The sequence below is a fragment of the Lepidochelys kempii genome, chromosome 2 (assembly GCF_965140285.1).
Source record: "Lepidochelys kempii isolate rLepKem1 chromosome 2, rLepKem1.hap1, whole genome shotgun sequence".
NCBI classification, from domain to species: Eukaryota; Metazoa; Chordata; order Testudines; family Cheloniidae; genus Lepidochelys; species Lepidochelys kempii.
This window is the reverse complement of record NC_136381.1, coordinates 59621395-59647473: the sequence shown is the minus strand read 5'-3', so window position 1 is coordinate 59647473 and position 26079 is coordinate 59621395. Positions and strand designations below refer to the sequence as shown.

Sequence of the window (26079 nt, the reverse complement as noted above, 5' to 3'; positions counted from 1 at the left end):
TTTCCTAAGGACAGCCAAGCAGTTCCTGGCAAACTAAACCTGGATACTGTGTTTTCTGAGAAAAGCATGGATTTGAAGTTAGTAATAGCCACCTATAGCAGATAACTGCATAGGTAGTTACAGAAATATGCATCTACTTGTTATAGTCTCTAATCTATGGGTATGATTATCATGTCTTAATGTTATTACAAATTAATACTGTAGTTTTTCACACTGAGTTATACTTTCATACCCTGTGTACTAGACTGAATAATATTACATCCTATCAAATTAAAATAAACGTACATTTTAATAGGATAAGGATATGATGTCTTAGAATTTGAAAACTTTACCTGCTATATAACTTTTCTATGGCTTAAAATGTTATCAACAGTACTTCAAACAGTTATGTCCATTTTTAAATCTTATATCTGTCTTAAAATAGCCCCATTCAAGTTCAGCTGGATTAAAGACTTTGAAAGCAAAATTAACATGCTGCATCAACAATTATCCAGCCAAATTGCATAGTTTAGACACGCTCACTTGTGCTTTGTAGCAGAACTCACAGTAATTACTCATCTTTATGAACCATGATTCGGGGATGCAAAATTGATGATCCCTTTAAACATTTTCTTAAAGTCTTGGCATCAATGATACGCATTTCTGTCACCCTTCTATTGATTTCTGCCATTTAGAATACCTCACCCTTATTTTGACACTAGATCAGAGCAGGAACATTTAATGGACACACCCGAAGTAATTACAAACACAAATTTTTAAAACTCCATTATCTGGAAGGGAGAAATAAGAACTTGGGTCATTTTGAGGTATCCAGCCCTCAAGTATGCTATTGATGTTTGCTTTAAATTTTGTTGGTTTATCGTGTGACATGTAGATTAAAAAAGAAGGCACGGGTGTTTCACAAGGCGCCATATTTAAATCAACCAACAAAACTGAATTTTACATTTTCAAGCCTGGGGGTCTATATTTCAGCAGTGACTTCTTCCAATGCATTTTCAGTTGTGGAATTTATTGCTTCTGAAAAGGGGCCAGGATATGTCTGGGCTATGTAATTCATTCCTTGTGCCAGACAGACGTCTTCAGCGTGCTCCCCCTGAGCACTGAAAGTAGGGCAGGATCGAGTCCGTGCATAGTTTTGTTGAGGTCCAGCATTGCCAACCATCTCGCTCACTGTGTTTACAGGTGAGGCCCTCCATCTTTGCCTCTGTAGCTGATCTTCTTTATATTTAACGGAATACCAGGCCAGAAAAATAAAAAAGAATCCCACAAATTTGAGACCAGCTGCCAATCCAAAGTAAACGAAGCGAAATGAAGTTACATCGTATTCCCAACAAGATCCTTGCACACCACAATCCTGTTGCCAAAGCATGCACGTGGTGTCAATAACAGCCCCAAAATAAATTGGAGTAGGAATGTAAGCTGTAATAATAGTAACAAAACATAATATTTAGTGGTGAGTGTTTAGAAAACTTTAAGCAACTAGGTACAATGCAATAGCCCAGTTTTATGTTGTTCTAATTATTATTATTTTAATACCATCCAAAATTATGGTAGGCACTTCCTAAAGCAATGAAACACTGTCACTGCACCTAAGGAACTTACAAACTAAGGCCCTAATTCAGAAAAGCATCCCTATTAAGCATGTGTGAAAATGCTAACTGCAAGTCCCACTGATGTCAATGGGACTTGAGCACATGCTTAGGAGAGGTCCAGAATCAGAGCCTGAGGCCCGACTGATCCTCACCTGTGTGAGTAGTCCTACTGAGTTCAATAAGACTACTCACACGTGTAAAGCTAAATGTGCCCTATTTGTCTGTAGGATCAGGGAGTATTTTTAGACAAAGGGGTGGCAAGGGGACAGTAAGGAAGGACAATGGCCAATACCAGTCAAGGTGCATCTACGCTGCAAAAAAAAAAAAAAAACATGTGCCCGTGAATCTCGGAGTCACTGGGTCAACTTACTTGGGCTCATGAGATTCATATTATAGGGCTAAAAATAGCAGTGTAGACATCCCTGCTCTGGCTTGGAAACCCGGTGAGGGGGCTTGTACCTCGGAGTCCAGACTCCAATCTGAATGGGAATGTCTACACTGCTATTTTAACCCTGTTGCCCCATGAGCCCGGGTTAGTTGACCTGAGCTTTGAGACTTGCTGCCATTGGGGGGGCGGGGGGGGACGTTGCAGTGCAGCCATACTCTACTTTTACATGGCTCTTCAGTCATGGCCACTGAATATCATGATGGAATAATTTTTTTCCCCACAAGGCCCATCAGTTAGCCTCCACGTCCCACTTCTAGTGATACAATATGGAGCCCAATATTTTAAAAAATATATTTTCACTATGCAGATGTTACCATCTTCACCACGGCATCTCCATCACATGGTTAGCCAGTGCTCCTGCACTTAATGGTTGTCTACCATAAGTTTCTTTTGTTAGACGGTGACACCTCAATCCAGCTCCTATCGAAGTCAATGGCTCCACTGACTTTGATGGATACTGGATCAGGCCCTTCAGCCTTTGAGAGAGGGACCATGTTTCATTTTATTCAGCTGAAACACAATGGCACTCACCCAATAAAAAATAATAATTGTATTAGTCTGAATACTTTCCTGCTAGCAATTTCTTCACAAATGTGTGAGGCTCTTTGCCTCCTAGGGGGAGAGACTATTTATGACCTTCTATTCTGCTTGGGCTCCTAAATGTTTTTATTTGAGAACCTGACACATAACATTCACATCAATAGTGTGAATGATGTCTTATAGAAGCTTTTTGGTTCCTGCATGCAAACAAGGGTATGCCATGCCACAGCCTAGCAGAGGTATGGCCAGGAAATGTTGGTATGACTTTGCTCCTCTAGATTCTCTAAATTGTAACAACTGGAAGACTGGCCCACTGATCTTCCCAAAATTACATTTGACCCCTAACCATGCAAATAGCATTTTTTAGGAAACCCGTGAACGATGTGAAAGCAGTAAGTCCTTACAGGAATTACCCAGTAGAACTGAGCAAAATATTAAAGCATGAAACACAAGTAGCTGCCCTTATGAAAAATGACAGAGAACAGAACTATTATTTTCGAACTGTCCCTTTGAAGAGAGATTCTCTTCCATGCAAACAGGCTTCAATTTCACCAGGCTGCTACCAGTGCAGTTGGCTCAGTTTAAGTACTCATTCTTTGTCCTAGAAACGTGATTCACATTTTGTAACAAGTCATAACAATCCTCTTCAAACAAAATTTCCTGGTTAGTTATTAGATGGAACGAACCAGCCTTCTCCTCTCATTCTTCATTATAAATAATCATTACTGGCAGTATTTGAACACCTAAAGTGCTTTGGACAGGCAAGATCTGACTACTTCAGAAGCTTGATAGGAATATCTTTGTGTAAATAATAACCTAACAAGCTTGGTTTCTGCTTTGAAGAAGACTAATTAGGAATTAGTCACTAAAATACAAACATGTCTTGTCTTAGAAAGCAGAGAACTGGTTTCTAGAAGGGTAATCTAGCATCTGAAGAAAACAAAAATACCAGTTTCAAAAAAAAATCTCATGACAAATTCCATTTAGGAAAAATATTAAAATCTGGACTGGGTCTATAGGGTGAGCTGCCTTGTTTGATATTCATAGACAGCTGTTCAGGATGGAAGAACAGATGAAATCACAGGCTTCCACTGCTGGGGTGGCTCATTAGGGTTGGCCTGGAGTCACCAAAACTTAAAGATTAATCTTTAATTAAAGCTTATGTCATGTGATGAAATCTCCTAGCATACATCCAACCAAAATTGGCAACCCTATGGCCAATGCAGAAAATGGGGTTGTGGTTCTTAATGTGGTAAATAGAGGTGTCCAGGAATGTTTTTGACAGTATGTTTTTCATTGGGAAAAGCTGATTCATCAAAACCAAAACATCCTGTATTAAATAAAGGGTCACTTTCAACAAATTTCCCATTTCACAAATGTTTTGAAATTGTCAAAACAACCTGGCTTGATAGTTTCAAAACAAAAAGTTTCATTTTTCAGTTTGAAATGACTTTTTGTTTTGAAATGTAAGTTAATCTATCAGAAATAAAATGTGAGTAAGTCAAAATCTAAACACAACATTTTCACTGACCTGATCCAAATTTTGGGGGAGATTTTTGGTTTATGAAAATGTACAAGATTTTAACAGTTTGACCTGATTCAGGATGGTAAAGTTTTCAAAACCTCTAAAAGTCTTGGGGGAGGGGAAAACTATTTTCTATTCAGCTCTAGTGGTAAATACGGAGTCATCATGTGTAAAGAATGCAACAGACAAATAAGGAATATGGAACTGGTGCAGCAGTAACCAATATTAATTCCTGTTTTTGCCTGAAACGTTTTGCAAACGTTTTGCTGCAAAGGAAGCAGCGGCAGAGGGAGCAGAAAATGAAGCCATTCACCCTGGGTCCCAGTGAGAATTCTCCAAGAGCTGATACTGGAAATTATTTGGTAGAACAGGCTAGAAAATGGTATTTTCTTTGGTAGGAAAGGAGGGGGGATTCAAAATAAACAAAAAGTTTTGCTTTTCCCCCCAATTTTCCGTGTATGGAATTCTTCCAGATTTTCAACGAAAAATCATTTTTCAAAACATGTTTACCATTCAAAAATTAACTGACATTTCTGTGAAAACTTTTGCATAGATTTTTACTTTTCATGTAAAAAAGGTTTCAACCAGCTGCACCATTTAGCGAATAAAATTATCTAGGAAAGGCTAGCAACAAAGTAACACAAAGAAAAGGCTGCTGAACAAAGGGAGCTGTTGAAATTCCAACGGAAATTCCCAATTAAAAAGATATCCGCTATAATCTGTTGCAACTGCTACTTTAGGGAAGTGTTGAAGGAATGGGAGCTTAAAACTGCTGGTAGAAAACTATTGCTAAAGAATGGTGCAAAATCCAGGTGTTTATTTTCTGTCAATGTAGGTGTCTGTCTCCATGGTGCTGGTTGGCCAATTCAGTACCATGTGGTTTGTATAAACCAATGTAGTGTAAAAAAAAAAGTTGCTAGGTTCAATGGTGATTTTTGGCTCCTACTGCTATTCACTGGTGGAATTTCCCTGTTTTACAGAATATTTGTTTCTGGAGAATTTTGTGAGGATTTTGCAAATGGTGTTGTTCAGGGAGCTATCAGTGCTTACATTTGTTATAGGACTTACCAAGAGTTCGTAATAAAACAAATTGCATTCCTAGTGCAAAAGGCCGCTCACCATCTTCCACAGACCTAGCAGGAAAAGAGAGTATCTTCTGAAGACACAGTCTCAACAAATAATCTTTTTAGACTGTTTTGGCTGTACTGTCCTGGTCTTCTCCAGCTGTAATAAACCCCCGCTGAAATTTCCTCAGTTTACTTGGTAATGAGGATAAAACCTAGTGTTAGTAACAAGGAGCCAAACTGTGCTGGCCTTAGCCAAGCAAAAAATCTCATAAACTTGAACGGGAGTCTTGCTTGAGTAAGGACTGCAGAATTTAGCCCATAGCTGTTAGAAAGGTCTGTAACACAATTCTACAGTTGCTCATGGTTTCTGGTAATACTTCCCAGATAATCTAATCGATGGAACTTCTCTCAGTGAGTGCACATCTGAGCTAGGTCAGAAAACATATCAGTAGAAGCATACGACAGATTTACCAAGGCCCTAATCCAACCCCCCTGAAGTCAAGCGGAGGTTTCCCTTTGGCTTCAGTGGGAACAGGATCAGGTCTTTGTGGCACCATTTATATATAATTACAGTAAACCACAAAATTTCCCTCTAGACTGTTTAAATATTTTGAAATACGATAAATTAGGACAATTAGCCAAGTCTTCACATAGTCTGACACTTAGGTTAAATAACAGCCCATTTTAAGCACACGTTTACGACATATTTTGTGTGTGCGCCTGCACTCTCTCTCTCTCTCTCTCTCTCTCTCTCTCAAAAGAACACTAAGGTTGCAAAGACAAGCTCCAAAAATTTAGGAAATGCCAGAATTAAGTTACCCTTTTCTAATCTAAATTGGGCTGTTTTGTTCATATGCATTATGACACAGTCTTTAATTACATAACTGTTTTACCGTCCCACACCAGGGCCAGTTTTAAAACTGGAGTTTTGTTAAATTTAGTATCTACAAATGAACGTGCACTGCTAACATGAGGCCCGCTGCCACTGAGTCCTTTCAGCACACACTAAACTCAGCTGCTGCCACCAGAGCGGTCCCCTTTGACTGCCTGAGCAGACCGTCAATCCCCAGACGGACAAAGTGCAGGGAAATCTAACCCTGACATTCTCTTGAGAGGGTTACAGTCACATACTCTTTTTATTCCACAGGCCCCAAGCGTCCTTCATTGCACAGGATCCATAGTGCTCCCTTAAAGAGAGCTCTGCAATGTTCTGTTTTCTCTTTGTTAGTCAATGTGTGCCCCCACCATAGCATATTTACTGCACACTATTCAAACCTTGCTCTGAAAACTGAATTGTTCATTTCCCCATGGCCTTTCTATGGCATTCATCGCAATGAGATGAGCAGGTATTAGCCCCATTTTACAAATGGGGAGCCGAGCCATCACAGGTGAAAAGTAGCCACTATTTTTGAGGCCCATACTCCTCGGGCCTGATTTTTCAGAGTGCTTATTGCACGTCATATGGTCAAAGCACAGCTCCCACTGATTTCAGCTGCAGATCTGAGTGCTCAGCATTTCTGCAGATCAGACCCCAGGGTCTCAAATCAGGGAGTCAAAAAATGTAGAACGCACAATTAGGCCTCTATTAACTAAGGGCACTGAGGTGTTGTAATGCAGAGCATTGTAACTCTTAGGCAGCTGACCTCTCAGTGCACTTCATAACCCTGAGTAGGCACTCACGCTACCCATACAATGACAGTGTGAGCAAGAGAGCGCCCAAGAATGGTATTCACAAAAGCCACTCTGCCAAGTGGGGAGCTGGTTAAGAGATACCAAGCAAAGGGGTCCTGAGCCCTGCCCCTCAAAGGGCTTTAAGTGCCTAATTCCAGGCTGGAAAGAGGCACCTACACAAGGGCAGCAGAGCCTTCCCAAAAGTGGGGGGGGGCAGAATCCCCCCCTTGGCCACACCCCTGCCCCTCTTCTTCCCCCCCAAGCCCAACCCCCAGCCAAGCTCGAAGCGAGAGTGGGACGTGGGAGTGAGGGCTCCTACACCTGCCAGGGGAGGTGAGAGCAGCCCCCAGCCCATAGCCCCAGGCCCCTGCCCAGGGCAGGTGGAGGGTCCGTGGCTCCCCTCAGTTGCCCGTGCAGCTCTTACCCCCGGACCCAGCTCTGGCCAGCTGCGGGGAGCCACGGGCCCTCCATCTGCTGTGGGCAGGGGCCCTTGAGGGTGGGGACATAAGCCAGGGACTACTCTTAGGTTCCCCCCACCCCCATATCCAGGGCAGGTGGAGGGGCCTGGGCTACTCACAGCTTTCGGCCTGACTCGGTGGGGTGGAGGGAAGACACCCTGGGGGAAGAGGAGAGGGCCAGGCCCATCCACTATCAAAAATAGGAGGGCCATGGCCCCCTGCCCCCCTGTTCTGGTGCCCCTGCACCTATCTCTGCTTGAGATTCACAGCCATGAAGCCGATCCTGGAGTAAGGCACCTCTGGTTAAGCACCATTTCTTGTAAGAAAGGCAGCAGCACACACCTAACTCCACCCAAAGGTGGGGTGGGAGGGTAGGAGGCACCCTCCGTAATGAGCTTTATCCCGGTGGTTAAGGCACTTTCCTGGGATGTGGCTGACCCAAGGTCTATTCCGCTTTCACCCTGATGAGGTAAAACGCCTTGAACAGCCGTCTCCTACCTCTCCGGTATGTGTCCTCCCCAGGGGACCATAGAGTCATTCTCTCTCTCTAGCCCAAGGGATAGTTAATTATGCACCTCGGCACAGTTTCCACAGGGAACACAGAGAGCACCCCATCAGACTATCCCACAGCCTATGGGTGAGGGTACTCACCTGACAGGTGGGAGACCCCTGTTCAAATCCCTTCTCCTAATCAGGAAGAAAGGGGAGTGCACTAGCACTGGGCTAACAGTTGTAAGGGAGGCCACTGCCCCCTGCAACGCATTGCATGGAGTTAGCTGTGCTCAAAGCACACCTATTGGATTTCATTCTGCAGGCAAAATAGTGGGGTCCATGCCTAGTTTGAGAGTCCCGCTGGGTCTTAGACATGGGCCAGGCCCTGGGGCCTGCCTGAGGCAGCCGTACACATGCCCAGTGGCAGAAACTTAGGTCCTAGAGAACTTTAACAGTGAAAACTTAAACACTTAAGGAATTTAGTCACCTCCAGAGTTAGGCAGCAGCTGAGCAGGGATTTTGCGACTGTCAGTGGTGCCTAAATCCAACAGTGGGAGCTAGGTGCCTAAGTTCCTTTGTGATTTTGGCCTTTAGTGGCTATCTAGAATCATAGAATATCAGGGTTGGAAGGGACCCCAGAAGGTCATCTAGTCCAACCCCCTGCTCGAAGCAGGACCAATTCCCAGTTAAATCATCCCAGCCAGGGCTTTGTCAAGCCTGACCTTAAAAACCTCTAAGGAAGGAGATTCTACTAGGTAGATTCTACTAGGTAGATACTAGATTCTCCCTAGGTAACGCATTCCAGTGTTTCACCACCCTCTTAGTGAAAAAGTTTTTCCTAATATCCAATCTAAACCTCCCCCACTGCAACTTGAGACCATTACTCCTCGTTCTGTCATCTGCTATTATTGAGAACAGTCTAGAGCCATCCTCTTTGGAACCCCCTTTCAGGTAGTTGAAAGCAGCTATCAAATCCCCCCTCATTCTTCTCTTCTGCAGGCTAAACAATCCCAGCTCCCTCAGCCTCTCCTCATAACTCATGTGTTCCAGTCCCCTAATCATTTTTGTTGCCCTTCGCTGGACTCTCTCCAATTTATCCACATCCTTCTTGAAGTGTGGGGCCCAAAACTGGACACAGTACTCCAGATGAGGCCTCACCAATGTCGAATAGAGGGGAACGATCACGTCCCTCGATCTGCTCACTATGCCCCTACTTATACATCCCAAAATGCCATTGGCCTTCTTGGCAACAAGGGCACACTGCTGACTCATATCAGCTTCTCGTCCACTGTCACCCCTAGGTCCTTTTCCGCAGAACTGCTGCCTCGCCATTCGGTCCCTAGTCTGTAGCTGTGCATTGGGTTCTTCCGTCCTAAGTGCAGGACCCTGCACTTATCCTTATTGAACCTCATCAGATTTCTTTTGGCCCAATCCTCCAATTTGTCTAGGTCCTTCTGTATCCTATCCCTCCCCTCCAGCCTATCTACCACTCCTCCCAGTTTAGTATCATCCGCAAATTTGCTGAGAGTGCAATCCACACCATCCTCCAGATCATTTATGAAGATATTGAACAAAACCGGCCCCAGGACCGACCCTTGGGGTACTCCACTTGATACCGGCTGCCAACTAGACATGGAGCCATTGATCACTACCCATTGAGCCCGACAATCTAGCCAGCTTTCTACCCACCTTATAGTGCATTCATCCAGCCCATACTTCCTTAACTTGCTGACAAGAATACTGTGATCTCTAAGAAGTTTGGCATAAGTGACTTCAGTGTTGCCAACGCCAATCATCTGTTCACACGTGTCAAGTTTTTGGCTGGGGCTAGAGCCCGTCTGGTGATGACAAAAGCTGCTCCAGCCTTTTAGTGCATCTGAGCCTTCTGATTGGCTGCCCACCCCACTTCCTAGGACAGAATAACCTAGGACAGACTAAGCAGAGCTCTCTCTCCTGCTCCAACACCCCACAGCAACCAGGAGAGGCGCAGGGAGCTGAAGAGCCCAGAAGCTCTGGGCGGGTTCGCTCCTATGAGCAACAGGGACAGGATGATGCATCTTTGCCTTCCCCCTCCCTGCAACACCCAGCCTGGGAAGGGACAAAAGGGGAGGATGAGCCCTTGCAACTGACTCCCAGCATCGACGAAGGCGAGGGACCCTTACCACCACCCCCAGACCTGGGAGAGGTGGGTGAAGAACCCCAGGAGAAGCAGAAGTGGACGGGGGGAGGGTGCACTGAAGGGGGGATCAGAATTGAGAGGTTGGGGGCGGAGGGCATGAACTCATGGGATGTGGATGGCTGGAAGGCAGCAGAACTCATTACTGGGCAGACGTCCTATCTCCTGCAGCAGAAGCCAAAATCACCGTACCCAACAAACTGGGGAGAATGGGCAACATTAACTGTCGTACACAGGTTGGGGGGATGGGCAGGTGAGAGCAAAAATCATATGAAAGATGAAAACACAGTATAATCATTCTTTTAAGAAAACACATGAATTGGGGGCGGGGGGGTCCAACACATCAATTTTGATCTGCTGCGGGCCAGGGTGCTGACTTTGATCCTGGGAGCTCGGCAATACTAGCATCAGCCAGGAACGCTGTGGCAGAGCCAGGGAGACACTCCCATTTCCAAGGATGCATTCAGTTGCCTTAACCATCCTTTCCTCTTCCTGCAGTCGCCTGGCTCATTCACTTCCCTATGCGTCAGCCCAGCCTCTCTTCCAGCTCCTCCAGAATCTTTTAGTGACGTTCTGGCTGCATGTCTCCGTAAACCTCCTGATCACTCGAGAAGGAAAAAGCTGGATTGGGTGGGGGGGCCGGAGGTCGCTCTGCAACTGTGAAGCCCAGTTCCGGTCCATGTACACTCACACCTACAGGTAGAGTGTACTCAAGCCTGTGGCAGAAGCAGCATGTGATCGTGTAATAAAAGTCTGTGTTGCAACACACACGGAAGGTGGTGAATTAAGCTTATACAGACAACTTTAATTCTGGCATTTGCTAATTTTTAAGTTTGCAACTTAATAATGTTCTTTTAACATGCTGCGTGTGTGAGAGAGAAAGCAGGCATGTGCTTTCCTAGGTTTTTAAAAAGCAAGCTCAAAATACAGAAATTCCATCACGTGGTACCATACGTCTCATCAGGAGGATCATAACTGCTAAATCCACCACATAGACTCTGCCACTTGAGCTCATGGAGTAACTGATAGCAGTAGTAGGTTGTCCTCCTATGTGGCCCAGCACAAGAGGAGGCTAGAACACATTGCCGGTGGGTTTCACAGCTCTTTGCTCATAGCAGAGGAATGATGTGACTCAAGAATCCTGGGTTCCATTCTAAATGTGATTTAGACGGCACAGACTCTTCTGCCCAATCCCCCAAGCTTGACCTTTACTCTCCTGTCACAGTTGTGTCTCTGCCCCACCCCAGTTCCCTATACTTCTCACCTAGCCATTCCTAGTCTCCACCTCCTGCTTCTCATCCAAGTCCCAGGCTCCTTGCCCAGCAAGTCCTAGTCTCACCCTTCTAAATAATCAGCCCCAATCTTTCCCCATATCCTGCGCCGATGCTCCTTTCCCAAACATTCCCCATCCCAAACCCACAACTGCTTGGCCGCAGTGTCCTTGTCCAACTATCCCCCATTCAACCTCAGCTCCTTCTCCTCACTATGCTTGCCTGGCTATTCCCAGTCCCCACCACACCCCCAGCTCCTTATTCCTAGTCTCCTTGACCAATCAGCCCCCATTTCCCTCATCCCTCAATCTGTGTATCTCCCCCTCACCTCCAGTCATTGCGCCCCCCCCCACACCTCTGTTCCCCAATTGGCTCAGAATTTCAGCCCCTTTGCCCATCCAGCCTCAGTTCTTCCCCCATCCCTGGCTCCCCATCAGGTCTCCCTTCCCTCATCTCCTTCTCCAGATCCCACGCCTTCCCAGTTTCTGTCTACTTACCCAGCCAGTCGCAGTCTCTTCTCCAACTCCTTGCCAGTCTCCCGTCATTTCCCTTCCCAGCTCCCAATCCTAGTTTCTTTACCCAGACAGCCCACCTTTCTCCTCCACCATCTACCAAGCCAAGTCTTTGCCTCCCCCATCTCACAGTCTCAGTTTCCCTCTCCGCCCCTTTCCCCATCAGCACCTAGTCTCAGTCTCCCCTCCCAAGTCTCCTTGTCCAAATTTACTCTCCCCATCCAATTCTCCTGTTCCAACTCTTGTTCCCTCTGCATTTGAGTCAAACAGCTTCTTTCTCCGTGCTGTATGAGTACCAGGGAGTGTGAGGAGGTTGTCACTGAGTGCATAGAAGAAACAGGATCCCTTCTCTTAGTGCCAATGACCAGCCCACCTTGGCCCAGAGGAACTATGAGCGGTCTTTATACGGAAAGTCTGGCTTTGCCCCATAGGACTGTGCTGAGGGGAGCACATTCAGTCAGTCTGTGGAGATGGTGTACGGAGAAGTCCAGTCACACATAACAGCTGTAAGGGGATGGAGCATGCTCAGTGAGGACAGAGTAATGGGAACAGTGGGTAATAAGTGATGTAATCTTAATGATGGGCAATGCTACCAGACCTCCTTATACTGACTCAATAGGGCAATAGATCAGGGGTCCTCAAGTTACTGAGTCATCTTGCCAGCACGGTGGTAAGTTGTGCCTCCATTTAAGTCCATGTAGAGGAACTATAGTCACAATAGGGGTGGGGAAGACTGGTTTGAGTGAAATAAAAAAGCTCCGAAGTTCATCTTGGTATTCTGACACTACAGCGAAACATTCTGATGTCTGAAAAAGACTGCTTTGATTAACTTTTTTAAATTATTATTTTAATTGATTTCATGTCCGCACATCTAAGTTCCTATGAGAACCCAAGAAAATACTGCAAGAGATTCCATTCTACCATTAGTTCTGGTCCAACTAGATATCTGACAAGACAGCTTCTTCTGGCAAGCTTCTAAACTCTGAAGACCCAAAAAGCTTGTACAGTTAGGAAAGTAAACCTTTGGGTGCTTAACAGAGGGCCTTATCAATGAGAAGCCTGAGATTAAACTGTAAATATGAGAGACTTAATTTAGGCTTTGGTTTCTAACATTTCATGTTTGGGATGAGAGAAGAAGAGGAATATAGTCATAGGGCAGCTTCCTTTTATTTTCCCACGTTCTTCACCCCATTGATGACGTCTCATGGAAGCCCCCATGTACGTGTGTAAATTTAGCTGGACTGTAACTTTGAACAGTTTCTAAATACTTACTCCTAGTGGCTGAAATTAAAATTATTCTGTTAACACATACTGATAATATAGCACCAGACCTGACACTACATTTACCCTCACTGTATTTAACATAAATTCCTAATTCTTTCTGTCCCTAGTATCTGTTGAAAGTCGGCATGCGCTTTGCAAAACATGCTAAAAAAAATTGAGTTCTTTCAACTTCTCCCTCTTCACTGTTTCTAAAACTGAAATATTGGTCTAGCAACTCTATGTCTGTTCAATTGTGTTAATATAAGACCATATCGTGGTTTCTCATAGAGTTTAAGGCCAGAAGGGATCACCAGATCATCTATGGAGTCTGACTTCCTGTATACCACAGGCCCCTAAGTGTCACCCAGCCAACCCCATAATAAGCCCAACAACCAGAATTAGACCAAACAATTACAGCTCTTGGGATACTAAACTATGTGTACCACATGCAGAGACTGAGATGCACCAATGCCCGAGTCCCCTGAAATGGCAGGGAACTGATTAACTGAGATATAGCCAGATGATCCTAGCAAGTGACCTGCATCCCAGTGAGAAGTAGGCTTCGCTTTTTAATTTTAAATATACATTCTTTTAGTCAAGACAATAATTACTTGATACCATTCAAAGCTCTTGGGGGGGTGGAAGGAAGACCCAGGAAAAGGTATAATATAGGGCTGAGTTAAAAGTTTCAAGAAATTAATAGACAAATAGATGAGTACAAGCCCCTCTTGATATTTTGAACAATATCCATTCTGGGCTGACATCTAGATGAGCCAAATATTAAGAGTTTTTCCTGTTCCAGACCTGAAAATCTAACCAGTTTGGGTTTGAGGTTGTGGGTTTTTTTACATTTCTCTCTTTGCGCTGTGTCTGCTGGACATTTCTTGTCTCACAAAGTATATACATCATCATTTTATGGGTAGCACCCTATCCAATTCACAGCCACGAAAAATGCACCACAGACCATAAAAACTGATCCTTCCCCCCACCCCCCGCCATGATATCTAGCTATTGTAGGGTAGGGGCATGAGTGGTATATGAACCCGTTTTGGGGAGACTAGCCCCCTCCCAGCCCCACCCCTTCCACCTGAGGCCCTGCCCCTACCCCCACCCCTTCCACCCCCCTCACCCACCAGAGCCCCAAGGCCCCTCTACCCACCCACTACAGCCAGAGGAGCCCCAGCCAAACTGCCCTGAGAGCCAGCCCACCTGCCCCCGTCGCCCTGAGCTCAGGGATGCCAGAAGGCCTGCCCCAGCCACACTGGGTGCTCCAAGTCCTGGGCTGAAACCCCAGGCCACCGGCCAGCCCGAGTACTGGCCTGACCTGCCCCAAGCCGCTGGCTGGCCCGAGCCACCAGCTGGCCAAGCCCCGAGTTCCAGGCCGCCGGCCTGAGCTCAGCCCCTGCTGGCTTCAGGGGATAGGAGGAGCGAGGGTGGGGCCACAGGCTGGGTTAGGGGATGCTTAACCTCCCCTGGCCTATTATAGCCACCTCCCGTGGGGAAGAGCAGAGATGGGAGTGCCCTAGCCAGGGGCTCCAACCATGTGCCAGGCTCCAGCTGCTAGTCCTGGCCAGGCTAGGAAGGAACAGGACTTTCTCTTCCGCTGCACGGGCTGCTCCCAGGCTGGGTCAGACCGGGAGCAGCCTGGAGGAAGTCCCATCACTCCCCAGCCCCATGGGGACTATCAGCTAGACCCTGGTAGGAGTCCTTGGTTGGAGCGTCTCAGTCCTGCCTTTCCCCAGCTCAGGCATTAAAGGGACTTTGAGCTGGCTGGCAGGGGGAACGGTCCACGGCACACTCTGACCCCGGGGCCCTGGGCGGTTGCCATGGGTGAGGCCGGCTCTGCCCCTCCCCACCACAAGTAACGACCCCCCCATACCCAGTGACCTCACTTCTGTGCTACTAGCCGCGGCGCTGGCTTTAGAGCTGCCAGCAGCAGCGCCGAAGTAAGGGTGGCAATCCCATGCCCTCCCTACAACAGCTTTGCAACCTCCCACCACCCCATTTTGGGTCAGGACCCCCAAAGTTACAACACGTAACATTTCAGATGTGTGTCTCTGAAACCGTGACACTGAATCTTTTACAAGTCCTATGATCATGAAATTGTCCAAAATGGATCGTGAATTTGGTAGGGCTCTAGTTATGGCTATAAATAAGGGATCAAATTCTTAACAAGTGTAAATAGACATAGTTCCATTGACTTCAATAGAGTTGCACTGCTTTACACCTGCTGTGGATCTGGCCAACAGTCTCTCTTACGTGATACAAACACTAACGATACGTATAATATATGTATCTAGATAGGTATACAGCTAGATTCTTACCTGAGTGTCACTATGATTGCCGACGGCTGGGCACATGCTGTTATAAGGGTAACTATGAACAGAAATATAAGGAATGGGATAAGTGTACTGCAGGTCCGATCACACTTCCCGGAAACAGCATAGCCATTCTCATTCAGGTATGTTTTGACAATAACCACCCTAAGCTGACCGCGCTGTCCCACAGTGGGTGGAGTGATAACTTGGCGGCTTTGGACACAGGCACATTCAGTATAATTTCTTACCTAAGAAAAGCAAAGAGGAGAAACATAAAATATTGCAATTTTTGCCCCTTCAACCAAGACAAGGTGCAATATTTACCACATAGATGTTTTAACCTCTGTAGTGAAAAACTACCACTTAAAAAGGAATTCTGTGCATAAGAGATTATCCTAGTTTTAGGCAGGGTTGGAGATAATGTTCCTATTATTAAGTTTGCTTGACACTTCCCATCAGTCACTTATAACATTGCCAAACTTTAACCCTTTGTACTGAAACTTTCCATACTGTCTGCTTCAGGCTGGATTTTTTGGCACCTCTCAGCCAAAATGGTTCAGCCGTTTCTGAGAATGAGGCTAGGGAAAAATATGTGTTGCCCACATTAAACTTTCCTGTGATCTTTTCTCTGAACAGTTCTAATGCCCCCATGCTTTTGAAGACGGGATTTGAAATTTGGCAGGGATGTGGCCTTTGTGTGAGGGGTGTGTCTTCTGGCCTCCCTGTAAAAATCTGCCCTCGTCTCACCAAGTGATAAGGCTTTGAAAAATCGCAGTTTGCAGTTCAAAATCACAGTTGAAAAATCTCCGAAGAGTACATCTTCACTGAGCATGCTGCATCCCCTCACAGCTTCCTTGACCAGATTACACACATGCCTTCCCCATACAGCAACTGAGCAGTCTCCAGCCCAGGACTACAGAGGTGAAGCTGGGCTTTTCCTGTCATGGCTGCTCTGGCTACTTCGGGCTGGGGCCAGGCACTGGAAATGAAAGCAGAGAGTCTGGGACTGGGAGCTGGTCAGGGAAATGAAAAAGGATATTGAAACTGAATGCTGAGCGGGAGGAGGTTGGAGACTGGGACTAGGAACCGGGGGGGGGGCATGGGAGGGTGGAACCATATCTGACAAGAAGCTGGGGAGTACAGGGAGTGTATGTGAAAAAAAGACTTGGACAAGGAGCCAGGGAGGGGTAGATTGCAGCAAAGAGACAGGGAGGAGGAAGACTGAGGAGGGAGATTAGGATGGGGAGCGAGCACAGGGTGAAGCAGAGGAGGGAGAGGGGAAATAAGACTGGCTGGGCAAGGAGACCGGGATGAGATGAAAAGCCTGAGGAGAGGAAAAGGGTATTATGTGGCAAGGAGAATGGGGCTGGGTCAAGGAGCCAGCAGCAGAAAAGTGAAAGGTCAGAGACAGATTGGAGGAGATGGAGCAGATGAGGTCAAGTTTGTGGGGGAATGGGCAGAAGTCTCCCCACTGGAACACATTCCCTTCCAGAGCCTGGACTGTGCAGAGGATGGGGACGCCCCGGCTAGCTCGGCCTTTGTACCCGGGTAGCCAGGCCTGGGCAGGGAGCTGAGGGGATAGGCTGCTGCCACCCCCAGCTGGGCTCTCTCTCAGGCAATTGCTGTGCTGCACAGAGGAGTGGCCACAATCAGCTGGCGTGCAAAGTGACTCCATACCACCCACTCTGCTCCCCACCCGGGCTGAGCAAGCTGAAAATGTACTGGGGGGAGGCACAACGGGAGGAGGACACAGTGCCCCCCAGCAGGTAATTCTGGCAAGAAGAGTGTGGCGGCCCCGGGCCAGATGTAGGGCAGAGGGGGGGGTCGCTGGGGAAGGCGCTAGAAGTAGGGTCCCTCTGCTCAGCTGGAGGTAGGGACATTGTCCATACCCCTCCCATGCTGAGGTGCCTGCAAAGGCATCTCTGGGGATACATTGGTGCTGTGAGTCTTCCTGGCTGGGACCAACCCCAGCCGGCTCAGAGTCACATGTGTCCCACTCCTGTGGCCCTAACCCTTCAGGAGCTGGTGGGATTGGCTGCTCTGATTCAGGAGGTGGGGCAGGAAGGTTCCTCCCAGAGGCAATATGTGGGGCAGTCACATGCCTCTCCCCTTTACATTGTTCCCCCCTAGTATCAGGAGGCACGAGTCATCTCTGAAAGACAGAGGTCTTTTTGATGAATCTAAAGTTTTCAGCTCTGCTGATGATCCATGTGGGTGTCACTACGGAAGGATGGAATAACTTTTTTCAAAAACAGAGGGAATTTTACACACACCCATGTTAAAAGAATATTGTTAAGATTGCAAAATAAAGCAATCAAAAGTTAGGAAATGCCAGAATTAAGGATGCCTGTATAACCTTAATTTGGCCCCCTTGTGTGTATTCATTATGATACAGATAATGAACATTTTCTTAGTATCATTTATTGCAGTTAATAGGTTGCTTAACCCATTTGAAATTCATGGTGAGAGGTAAGCATTCTCAAAGTTCCTCATGATTAAGTGAATTAATAGGTCTATTTTAATAATATGTGAAAAGCAGCAAAGGTCAGAACTATGAACTCTATTCAGCAAAGCACTTAACCATATACTTAAGACCTACTGAAACCAATGGGTCTTAAGAATGTGCTTAAAGTTAACTACACATGTAGTGGCTATTGTGAATCCTGCCTATAGCAGTTGGTTACCACAAAATTGTTCCCAGCCCCCCAATATCTTGTAAAAGGAAGCTTTCAATTTTATCTGCACTACACTGATTATACGGACCTTCAAATTTAGAACTGTTCTGTCAAAACAAAATATCAAATTATTGTCCTAGGACTGACAGTTCTCATGTTCCACTGACTGGGCACAAGTTTGTAAGGCAAGAGTGTGACATGTAATGAATGTGGTTTCTAGATGCTGAAAGCAAGGCAACATTGTTTCACACGATTTCCTCTCTTTTGTCTTTATTCCATTTTAATAGACAATACTTTATAGAAGACAATATTTTATAAAAATGTTTGGTCTTACATTGTTTTCTGTGTGTTATACCGAATGAATTCCAAAGCTTTGTTTTTTTGGCAGCCCAAAGTATTCTGTTGACAACAGGGACAGATGCTACTCTCACCAATTTTCCTGTGCACTGGCCCAGAAACTAAGTTTCCAGTCACCAAGTTTCCTTTGTATTTTTCAAGCTTTAACCAGGCAACCCCCAAAGAAGCGTTCAGCCTCTACAACCCAGCGAACGTAGGACATGAGCAGAGGTCCAGGCCATCAATGAAAACACTCCGTGCTTGTGCTGCAAACCCAGCCTCCCTGCCACCTTGCTATAGTGGAGTACAATTCCTATAAGTGCCATGGTCCCATCGTCATTTCCAAATCATCCCTTTGGTTGGAGGTGGTTCACTCGGTGTAAGTTAATGTCGATATAGTTAGTGTTAACTTACGCTCAAAATTCCCATACTGCCAAAGGCTGGGATGATCTTATGGACAGCTGGTGTTCCTGCCATCTTGAAACATGGAGAAATTCATGCACACAGGGCACTTGTGAATAAGATTCTCTGAAGCTAGGAAGAAGCATACCTTGGAGCTGGTACACTCATCCTTTCTGTACCCATCCACTCCAGCTGAGATCTGCTGATCTTTGGCCCCACAGTATAAATTTACATCATTTTGGATGGGTTTGTTATACACTCACCCCTATGCTATGATTTCCACCATTGATGCAGCCAGCCAAACATGGATTGAAGTATGTTATTCCATCTGATCCACAGACGGGCTCGTACTCATGAATTTTGCATCCACAGTTGACATTACAGCTACCTGTCAGATTTCTGTGTGCCATAGTGAGTGTAGGACTGAGGAGAGGAAAAATAGATGACATTAGAACAGCATGTTAAACAAGTACGTGCAGAGAAACTCCCCCTTTCATCTCTCCTGTGGTTATTTAGTGATTTTTAGTATTAAAAAGGTTGCATGGACTCTAGTTATTTATTTGGATGTGAGTAACATAAAAGCATGCTCATCCTGGTCTCTAGGCATCAGTGACTTTAACTGAAAACTGCAATGCAAAAATCATAACAAAACTGAAAGAGCACATCTCCTTCCAGGTACCGCCCACCAGTCAGAAACCATGATGATTATTTCTATTTTGTACTGCAGTAGTACATATGAGCCCCAGTCCTAGATCAGAACCCCAGTATACCATAGAAATCTTAATCTCCCAACCCTGCCCGTTCCCAAAAAAGCCTCAACTGCCTGAGCCCTCCCTAAAACCTCTCTCAAACAAAGGACTTTGCTGTGTGCCCTTAAGGTCAACAGATTGTTTTAGGTGAGGGGGGTGAATGCCAGAACTGAGACACACACGGGGAGCATTGTGCCAGCAGCAACATTTCTCATCTGCCACAGAAGCGCCAGCCAATCTCGGCTGCAGCAGAATGGCACAGGGAGAGAGACAATCTCTGATAGGCCATTTAGATCTTAAAATGTCAGAACCAACACCTCAAATTCCACCCTGAAGCCAACAGGCAGCCAGCAGATCCCAGAGCACTGGCATCACGTGCTCGTTGCAGGAGACGACACTGAACAAGCAAGCTATCCCACAGTGCAGCAGCTTCAGTGTCCGAATCGATTTAAGGTGTAGTCCCACTAGAGTCCACTGTTGCAGCCCATTCTAGAGATGATCGAGAAGCAGACTGCAATAGCACAGCCCACATCCGAAAGGAAAGGTCACAGCCTTTCAGCCAGATGGAGACAGAAAAAGCAGTCCAAGTCAATGCTGCTGTTGGATTATTTAAATGTAGAACTCATCAAAATGTCAACTGTGGTTAAAATTGATGGCCAAATACCTTTGATCGGAGTGGGGGCTGATACAGCCTCCTTCAACTCATCCAGTTGCTCCCCCAACCACCATAATCACCTCAGTCTTATCCAGACAGAGACTCAGTCATCCATGTCTCATTCTCACCCAGACACTGGGAAAGACACTTGGCCACATTCTGCATTGGGCAAGATATAGTTATAAAGCTGGGTGTCACCAGCATATTGAAAACTGCTTCAACTCACATCTAGTTATAACTGCTTTAGGAAGGAAAACCAGAGTAGAACATTGTCATAGCCTGTTAGAACCCTCCAGGTAGAAGATCATGGGCTCAACACTATCCTTTGGGAGCTCTCAGCAACAAAGGCACAAAGCCACTGAAGAGGGGCCCTGTCCACTCCCAGCACAGACTGCAGTCATGTCAACACTTCCTCACTGACTGGAATGAAAGCAGCTGGGAGATCTAATAATATCAACATGAACAGCTGTTCTTCATCGGTTGCCAAGAGAAGGTCATCAGTCAATGCAACAATATGTTATTTTGCATTATGAGGTACTGCAAGTGTGTCAACAACACGTGTGTAATGTAAGATGAGGGCATGGTGTGTGATATGAAGAAATTACAAAATGGGACTAGCTTTCAGAGATGAGTACCAGAAATCACTGAATGAAAACAAAGGTGGAAATAGGATTATAAACAGTGAGTATAGAGAAACAAAGTTTAAAAAAAAGAGTCTATCATAAAAAGCCTTTGCATATTAATTTAAATTAGACACCTCTTGGAAGAGCTATCACAGACGATAAAAGGAATAGATGCTTACCCTGCTCTTCCTTATTAATGAGAAAGTATAAGATATAATGATTTAATTTTTTTGCTAGACAGATTTATTTGGAAAGACTTAATTAATTTCATGTGTATATTTTGTTTAAATCTTTGGGCTGATTGTGAAGCCTACTCTTCCAGTATTTGATAGTCATTATTTGAACTGTGTTGGTTAGTTGTGATTGGTGAAATAAGTCACATAGCCTTGTTTCTTGGATCAGGCAGTAAGAACCTCTCGCATGAATACTCCCATGTGCAAATCTGAAATTTAGTTTTCGCAAATTCTCATGCATGCTACTTTGAAATTTGCTTCCTATTAGCATTCTTTCTAGTACTAGCACTTGACTGCATTAATGTTCATGAAATACAAACACAAAAGGGGCTTGTCATGACCAAAGTGAAATCATTTACAAATTCTAATGAATACCTGGGATCGCCATTAAGAGTATCTCATTTATCAGTAGTTACCTCACGACAGTAAATGAGATACAACTGTTATTTCCTGATCTGAGTATACAGCCCATTTACGATGGTGACCGGCTTTTTAATGGAGCAGATTATATTTACATCTGTATTTCTATTGCACTTTCTGGGCTTTGCACTCTGTTTCCATATTGCTTAATTCATTTAATAAGTGGAGGAACAGAGGAAGCAGCATAGAAAGACATTGGTTTATTGCTTCCTGTGATTTTCTGTATTGGATCTGTAAATTTCATCTGGCTCTGCAATACTGAGAGCTGTTTAAGCCAACAGAAACTTATTTCATTTTGCTCATATATAACACAGCTTATAGATTATTGGCTTTTTGGCCAAGGCACTAAGAGGAGTCTCCTCCCCTTCCCACAGTGGACCCAGTGGCAGGAGAACTAGTGTAGTTCAGGCGGTCAGGGGCAGAAGGTCTGTCCCTCTATGGGGCATGGAGGCCCAGTGTGGTAAGTAAACACGGAGTGCAAAGGGTGGCATGAGCAGAGAGCAAGGGAGTGGAAGGTGGGGTAGAAGGACAAATGAAAGCTACGTCAACAAATTTACTTTTTTCATAAAGAGTTTATTACCGAAATGGGGTCTGCCTAAAATATTGCTGATGGCTTATTACTATCACTAAGGATGTCTATCGTATGGCAGTTGGTGTCACTCAGCTTGATGTACTCTATTGGTTATCTTTCATGAGGTATATGGAGGCTTGGCAGAAATCAATTTTTATATGTAATTTTGATGGCTAATATTGACCTTTATTTTAAGCATTATTTGAGATTTTTATTTATTTCAATTTTCACAGGTGCACAAAAGTATGAGTTTTAAGTGTTTTTTAAATTTTTATCTTTTTAAATTTTCACAATTGTGGGGAATTATTGGGAGGGAAGGTCAGACAATTATTTAATGACAGTAGACATTGATATTCAAAAAGTGAAAGCTTTATAAACCATTAAAACACAAAATGTCGACACTGCATGTCAAAATATACAAAGGAAATATACTTAAATCAACAAATCATACTTGCTTTTACTATTCATCTGTTAAACCATTTGTAACAAGCCTAATTTAAAAGTGTAAATCACTGGATTTTGACTCTAGTAAGTTCTCAAGTAGCTTTTTTCTTGCTTTGACGATCTGTAATTTTCTATTATTATCGACAAAAAGAGTTTTTTCATTGGAGTGTGTGTGGGGGGAGGGGTGAAATTGACATTTACCAATAAAAACCTAATCCTTCCAAAGCCAACATCTATGAAATCCACAACCATTAGGAATGTAGGGTGCAATGACTCTGGGCTATATATGACAGAGATCTTTGGAGCACAACAGTATTCAGGCCCTCAGACTGCTGCAAGTTGAGGAGAGGCTCCTAACAGGTTTGCTCTGCAGCCTGCCTCCAGATCTGTGATATAAGTATAGTGTGAGGGATAATGCTGTCCCAGACACCTGCACTTACACAGAGACACTCAGATTGCAATCCTCATGTATATACAGTTACTGTGCCTGTCACGACACTTTCTGTGGCATAAGGGGCATGATTGCAGCTTAATGGATTAATCTTGCAAGGTTTATTTTTTACATATAATGATTTTTTTTTCTGAATACCTCTGCCTTGCTGTACGAGGTGCATTTTTGCAGACAATATAGTATTACATAGTACAGCTTAAATACTTATTTGCTTAGGGATCCCAGGTACTGACTTTCACAAACTCAGCTCCTATCTTCACACTTCATGGTCTATTTAGAAGTTTTTATCAGAAATCTATTTCCTGTGCCCCAAAAAGACACGGTACAGTTTTAGATACAAGCTAGAGTTTGAGTATATAATTAAAAAGTTGTGACTGGTAGCAGATCTGTTGCTTTCCTGCCTTTCTGCTATCAGCTCAAACTTGCCTTAACTGTATTATACTAGAAAGCTGAAAACTTTATTATTTTTTGTGAAATCTTTGTTTCAGCAGGCTCTTGGGGTAAAACAAGAACTGATGTGAACCACTGCTCAAAACTCAAACAAAACGCAAAATATTTGGAGGTTCAAAAAAAGTTAAAAGTAGACAAGGCTCTGAACTTCCTGATTTGAGCCAGGACTATAAGTGGAATTACCACTACACTACAAGAACCAATAATTAGTCTTGAAGTATTTCATAACTAGCTGACAGGTTAACATCCCGACAATCTCAGGTGTTTATTTAATGTACTATCTTTCCAGATTTCAAGCGACACCACAGTGATTCAAGCTAAGGAGATAACCAGGAGAAAGGAAGGGTCCTATTTTCCAAAGCACCTTCCAAGTTTGGGTGCCAAGACACTGATTGCAACACACAAATGGTATTTATTTATGTATGTTTTTGTCTGCATAAGTCATGCAGTTATATATAGAGCTGGACAGAAATGTTCTGACTCAGCATTTTTCCACTGGAAAATGCCCATTCATCAAAATCGAAACATTCCATGGGAACTGCACAGGTTTCTGCAAGAAACCTGCCTGGTTTCCTGCCAGCCCACCTGCCCACACTGCTGTGGAACTAGGGACTCCCAGGGTCTCCAGGCTGCTGCGCTCCTCAGACAGCTGGCTCTCTGTGCTCTTTGACTCCCTGGGCAGCCCAGGGAGCAAGCTGAAAAAATTCCACTTCAGCTCTCCTGAAACAGAATTTTTTTTTCAGTTTCTGCCTCCCATCAAAAATTTTGAATTTTTGACCTTTTGTCACAATTCAGGGTGAAAAGTTTTTTTTTGCAAAAGTTCACATATTTTGTGTGTCAGGGAAAGACAGTATCCTGGCCAGCTCTAATTATTGTCTAAACTGCTTGATTTGCATTGCTATGTTGTATTTATATGCACAAATCAGTAAACCAGTTTAACAAAACATAAGCACATACAATCACCGGTACCCATGAATTCTGAAGCCCAAAATTAGAAGCTGAATTGAGGCTCCTTTGACATTTTAGTCTTAAAGGTTTATTTTCAAAAGAAGCCTTATTTCTTAGAGCTTGTAACCACAATGTGTATGTATCTGACCTTGGTATGTATGACCTATTTCTGCAGTTCCCAACCTGTGGTCCATGGGCCATGAGCAGTCTGTGGAGACCTGGTTGATTGCATGGTGCTAGTTGTTCTCCTTTCCAACTGCTAAATAATGTTAAAAACTGAAGATACATTATTTTTTCCATGTAAAGAAACATTGTAGTTGAGGGGGTCTGGATGTGGAAGGCTCAGTGAGGGGTGGGCCGGATGCTGGAGAAGTGGGGCTTGGTGGTGTGGGGGTCCAGGTGCAGGGGGCTCAGTGGTGCAGGGAGGTGCGGATGCAGGGGAGAGGGGCTCGGCAGGGGTTCGGATGCAGAGGGGTAAGGCTCAGTGGCACGGGGGTTTGGGTGTGGGAAGCTCAGCTGGGGGGGTCGGGGTCTAGGGGAAGGGCCAGATACACATGGGCTGGGTAGATGGGGGAGCAGCTCCCTGTACAGTGACCCCTTCCCACCTCCCACAGCTGAGGAGCAATGGGGTGCAGGATAGGAAGGAGCAAAGGGGTCAATGTACAGGGAGCTGCTTCCCTATCCACCCAGCCCGTGCGTATCTGGACCTCCCCTTACTCAGACCCCCGCCCCAGCAGAGCCCCCCGCACCAGAGCTTCCTGCAGCCAGGGGAAATTTCTGGGGTGGGTCTTACCTGGCCCCAGGCATTCCTTGCAGTGGAAGAGAAAGTTTATCCTCCCTCACCCTAGCCCAAACAGGACTAGCAGCTGAGCCCGGTGCAGGGTAGGAGCCACTGACTGGGGCGTCCCCATGCCCGTGGTGATTTAACTATCCACCGGGTGCTCTGGGCACCTGAAACAATGGGCCCACGCTTCTGGGAAGGGACGCATGACTGTTTTTTGCAGCTTCCCTTTGCTTCCCCGTGTCACGGAGTCCCTGGGCAATGCTCTGGAACTGCTCCCCGTGAAGCCAGTCAGGACTCTGGGGAAGTCTCCTCTCTGGGAGCAGACTGTCTTCAGGACACAAAGCTCACACAGCTTCCACCTTCCTGGGTCTGACCTCGGAGCTTTAGCATCCTCTGCCCCTCCGTGCGCTTCCCACAGCGAGTCCGCTCAGGCAGGGCTCCTGGGGAAGCCAGAGGATCCTGCACCCCAACTTTGCAGTCAGATGTGACTCTCAGCCAGCCAGTAAAACAGAGGTTTATTAAACGACAGGAACATGGTCTAAAACAGAGCGTGAAGGTGCAGAGAACAGAACCCCTCAGCTGGGTCCATTTTGGGGAGCAGTGAGCCAGACAACCACGTCTGCCCTTCACTCCATGTCCCAGCCAGCCCCAAACTGAAACTCCCTCCAGCCCCTCCTCCCCTGGGCTTTGTTCCTTTCCCCAGGCCAGGAGGTCACCTGATTCCTTTATTCTCCAACACTTTAGCTCTCACCTTGGGGGGGAGGGGGGGGGGAAGGGTCCAAGCCATCAGTTGCCAGGAAACCGGGTGTCGGCCATTCTCTGTGTCCAGACCCCTGCACACACCTGCCCTCTAGGGCTCTGCAATGATCATACACACTTACCTCACCACCTAGATACTTAAGAACTGCCTAGGAGAAACTGAGGCACCCCCACAATATTCAGAGGAAACATTAAGAACAGTCCCACTTCGTCACACCCAGTCAGAAATCATCTTTCTGCAGGGAA

The 26079-nt window shown here is 45.4% G+C and overlaps 1 protein-coding gene across 1 annotated transcript in view; it reads right to left on the bottom strand.

The window, feature by feature from the left end:
- Positions 1–396: 396 nt before the first annotated feature.
- SLCO5A1 (solute carrier organic anion transporter family member 5A1) overlaps positions 397–26079 on the bottom strand; it is a 114387-nt gene continuing 88704 nt past the window's right edge. The window contains exons 7-10 of the mRNA XM_073329395.2: positions 19010–19169; positions 15340–15581; positions 5174–5238; positions 397–1419 (exon numbers count right to left, since the gene is read on the bottom strand). Of these exons, the coding sequence (XP_073185496.1) occupies positions 962–1419; positions 5174–5238; positions 15340–15581; positions 19010–19169 (925 nt within the window). The 3' untranslated portion in view covers positions 397–961. The remainder of the gene's footprint in view (positions 1420–5173; positions 5239–15339; positions 15582–19009; positions 19170–26079) is intronic.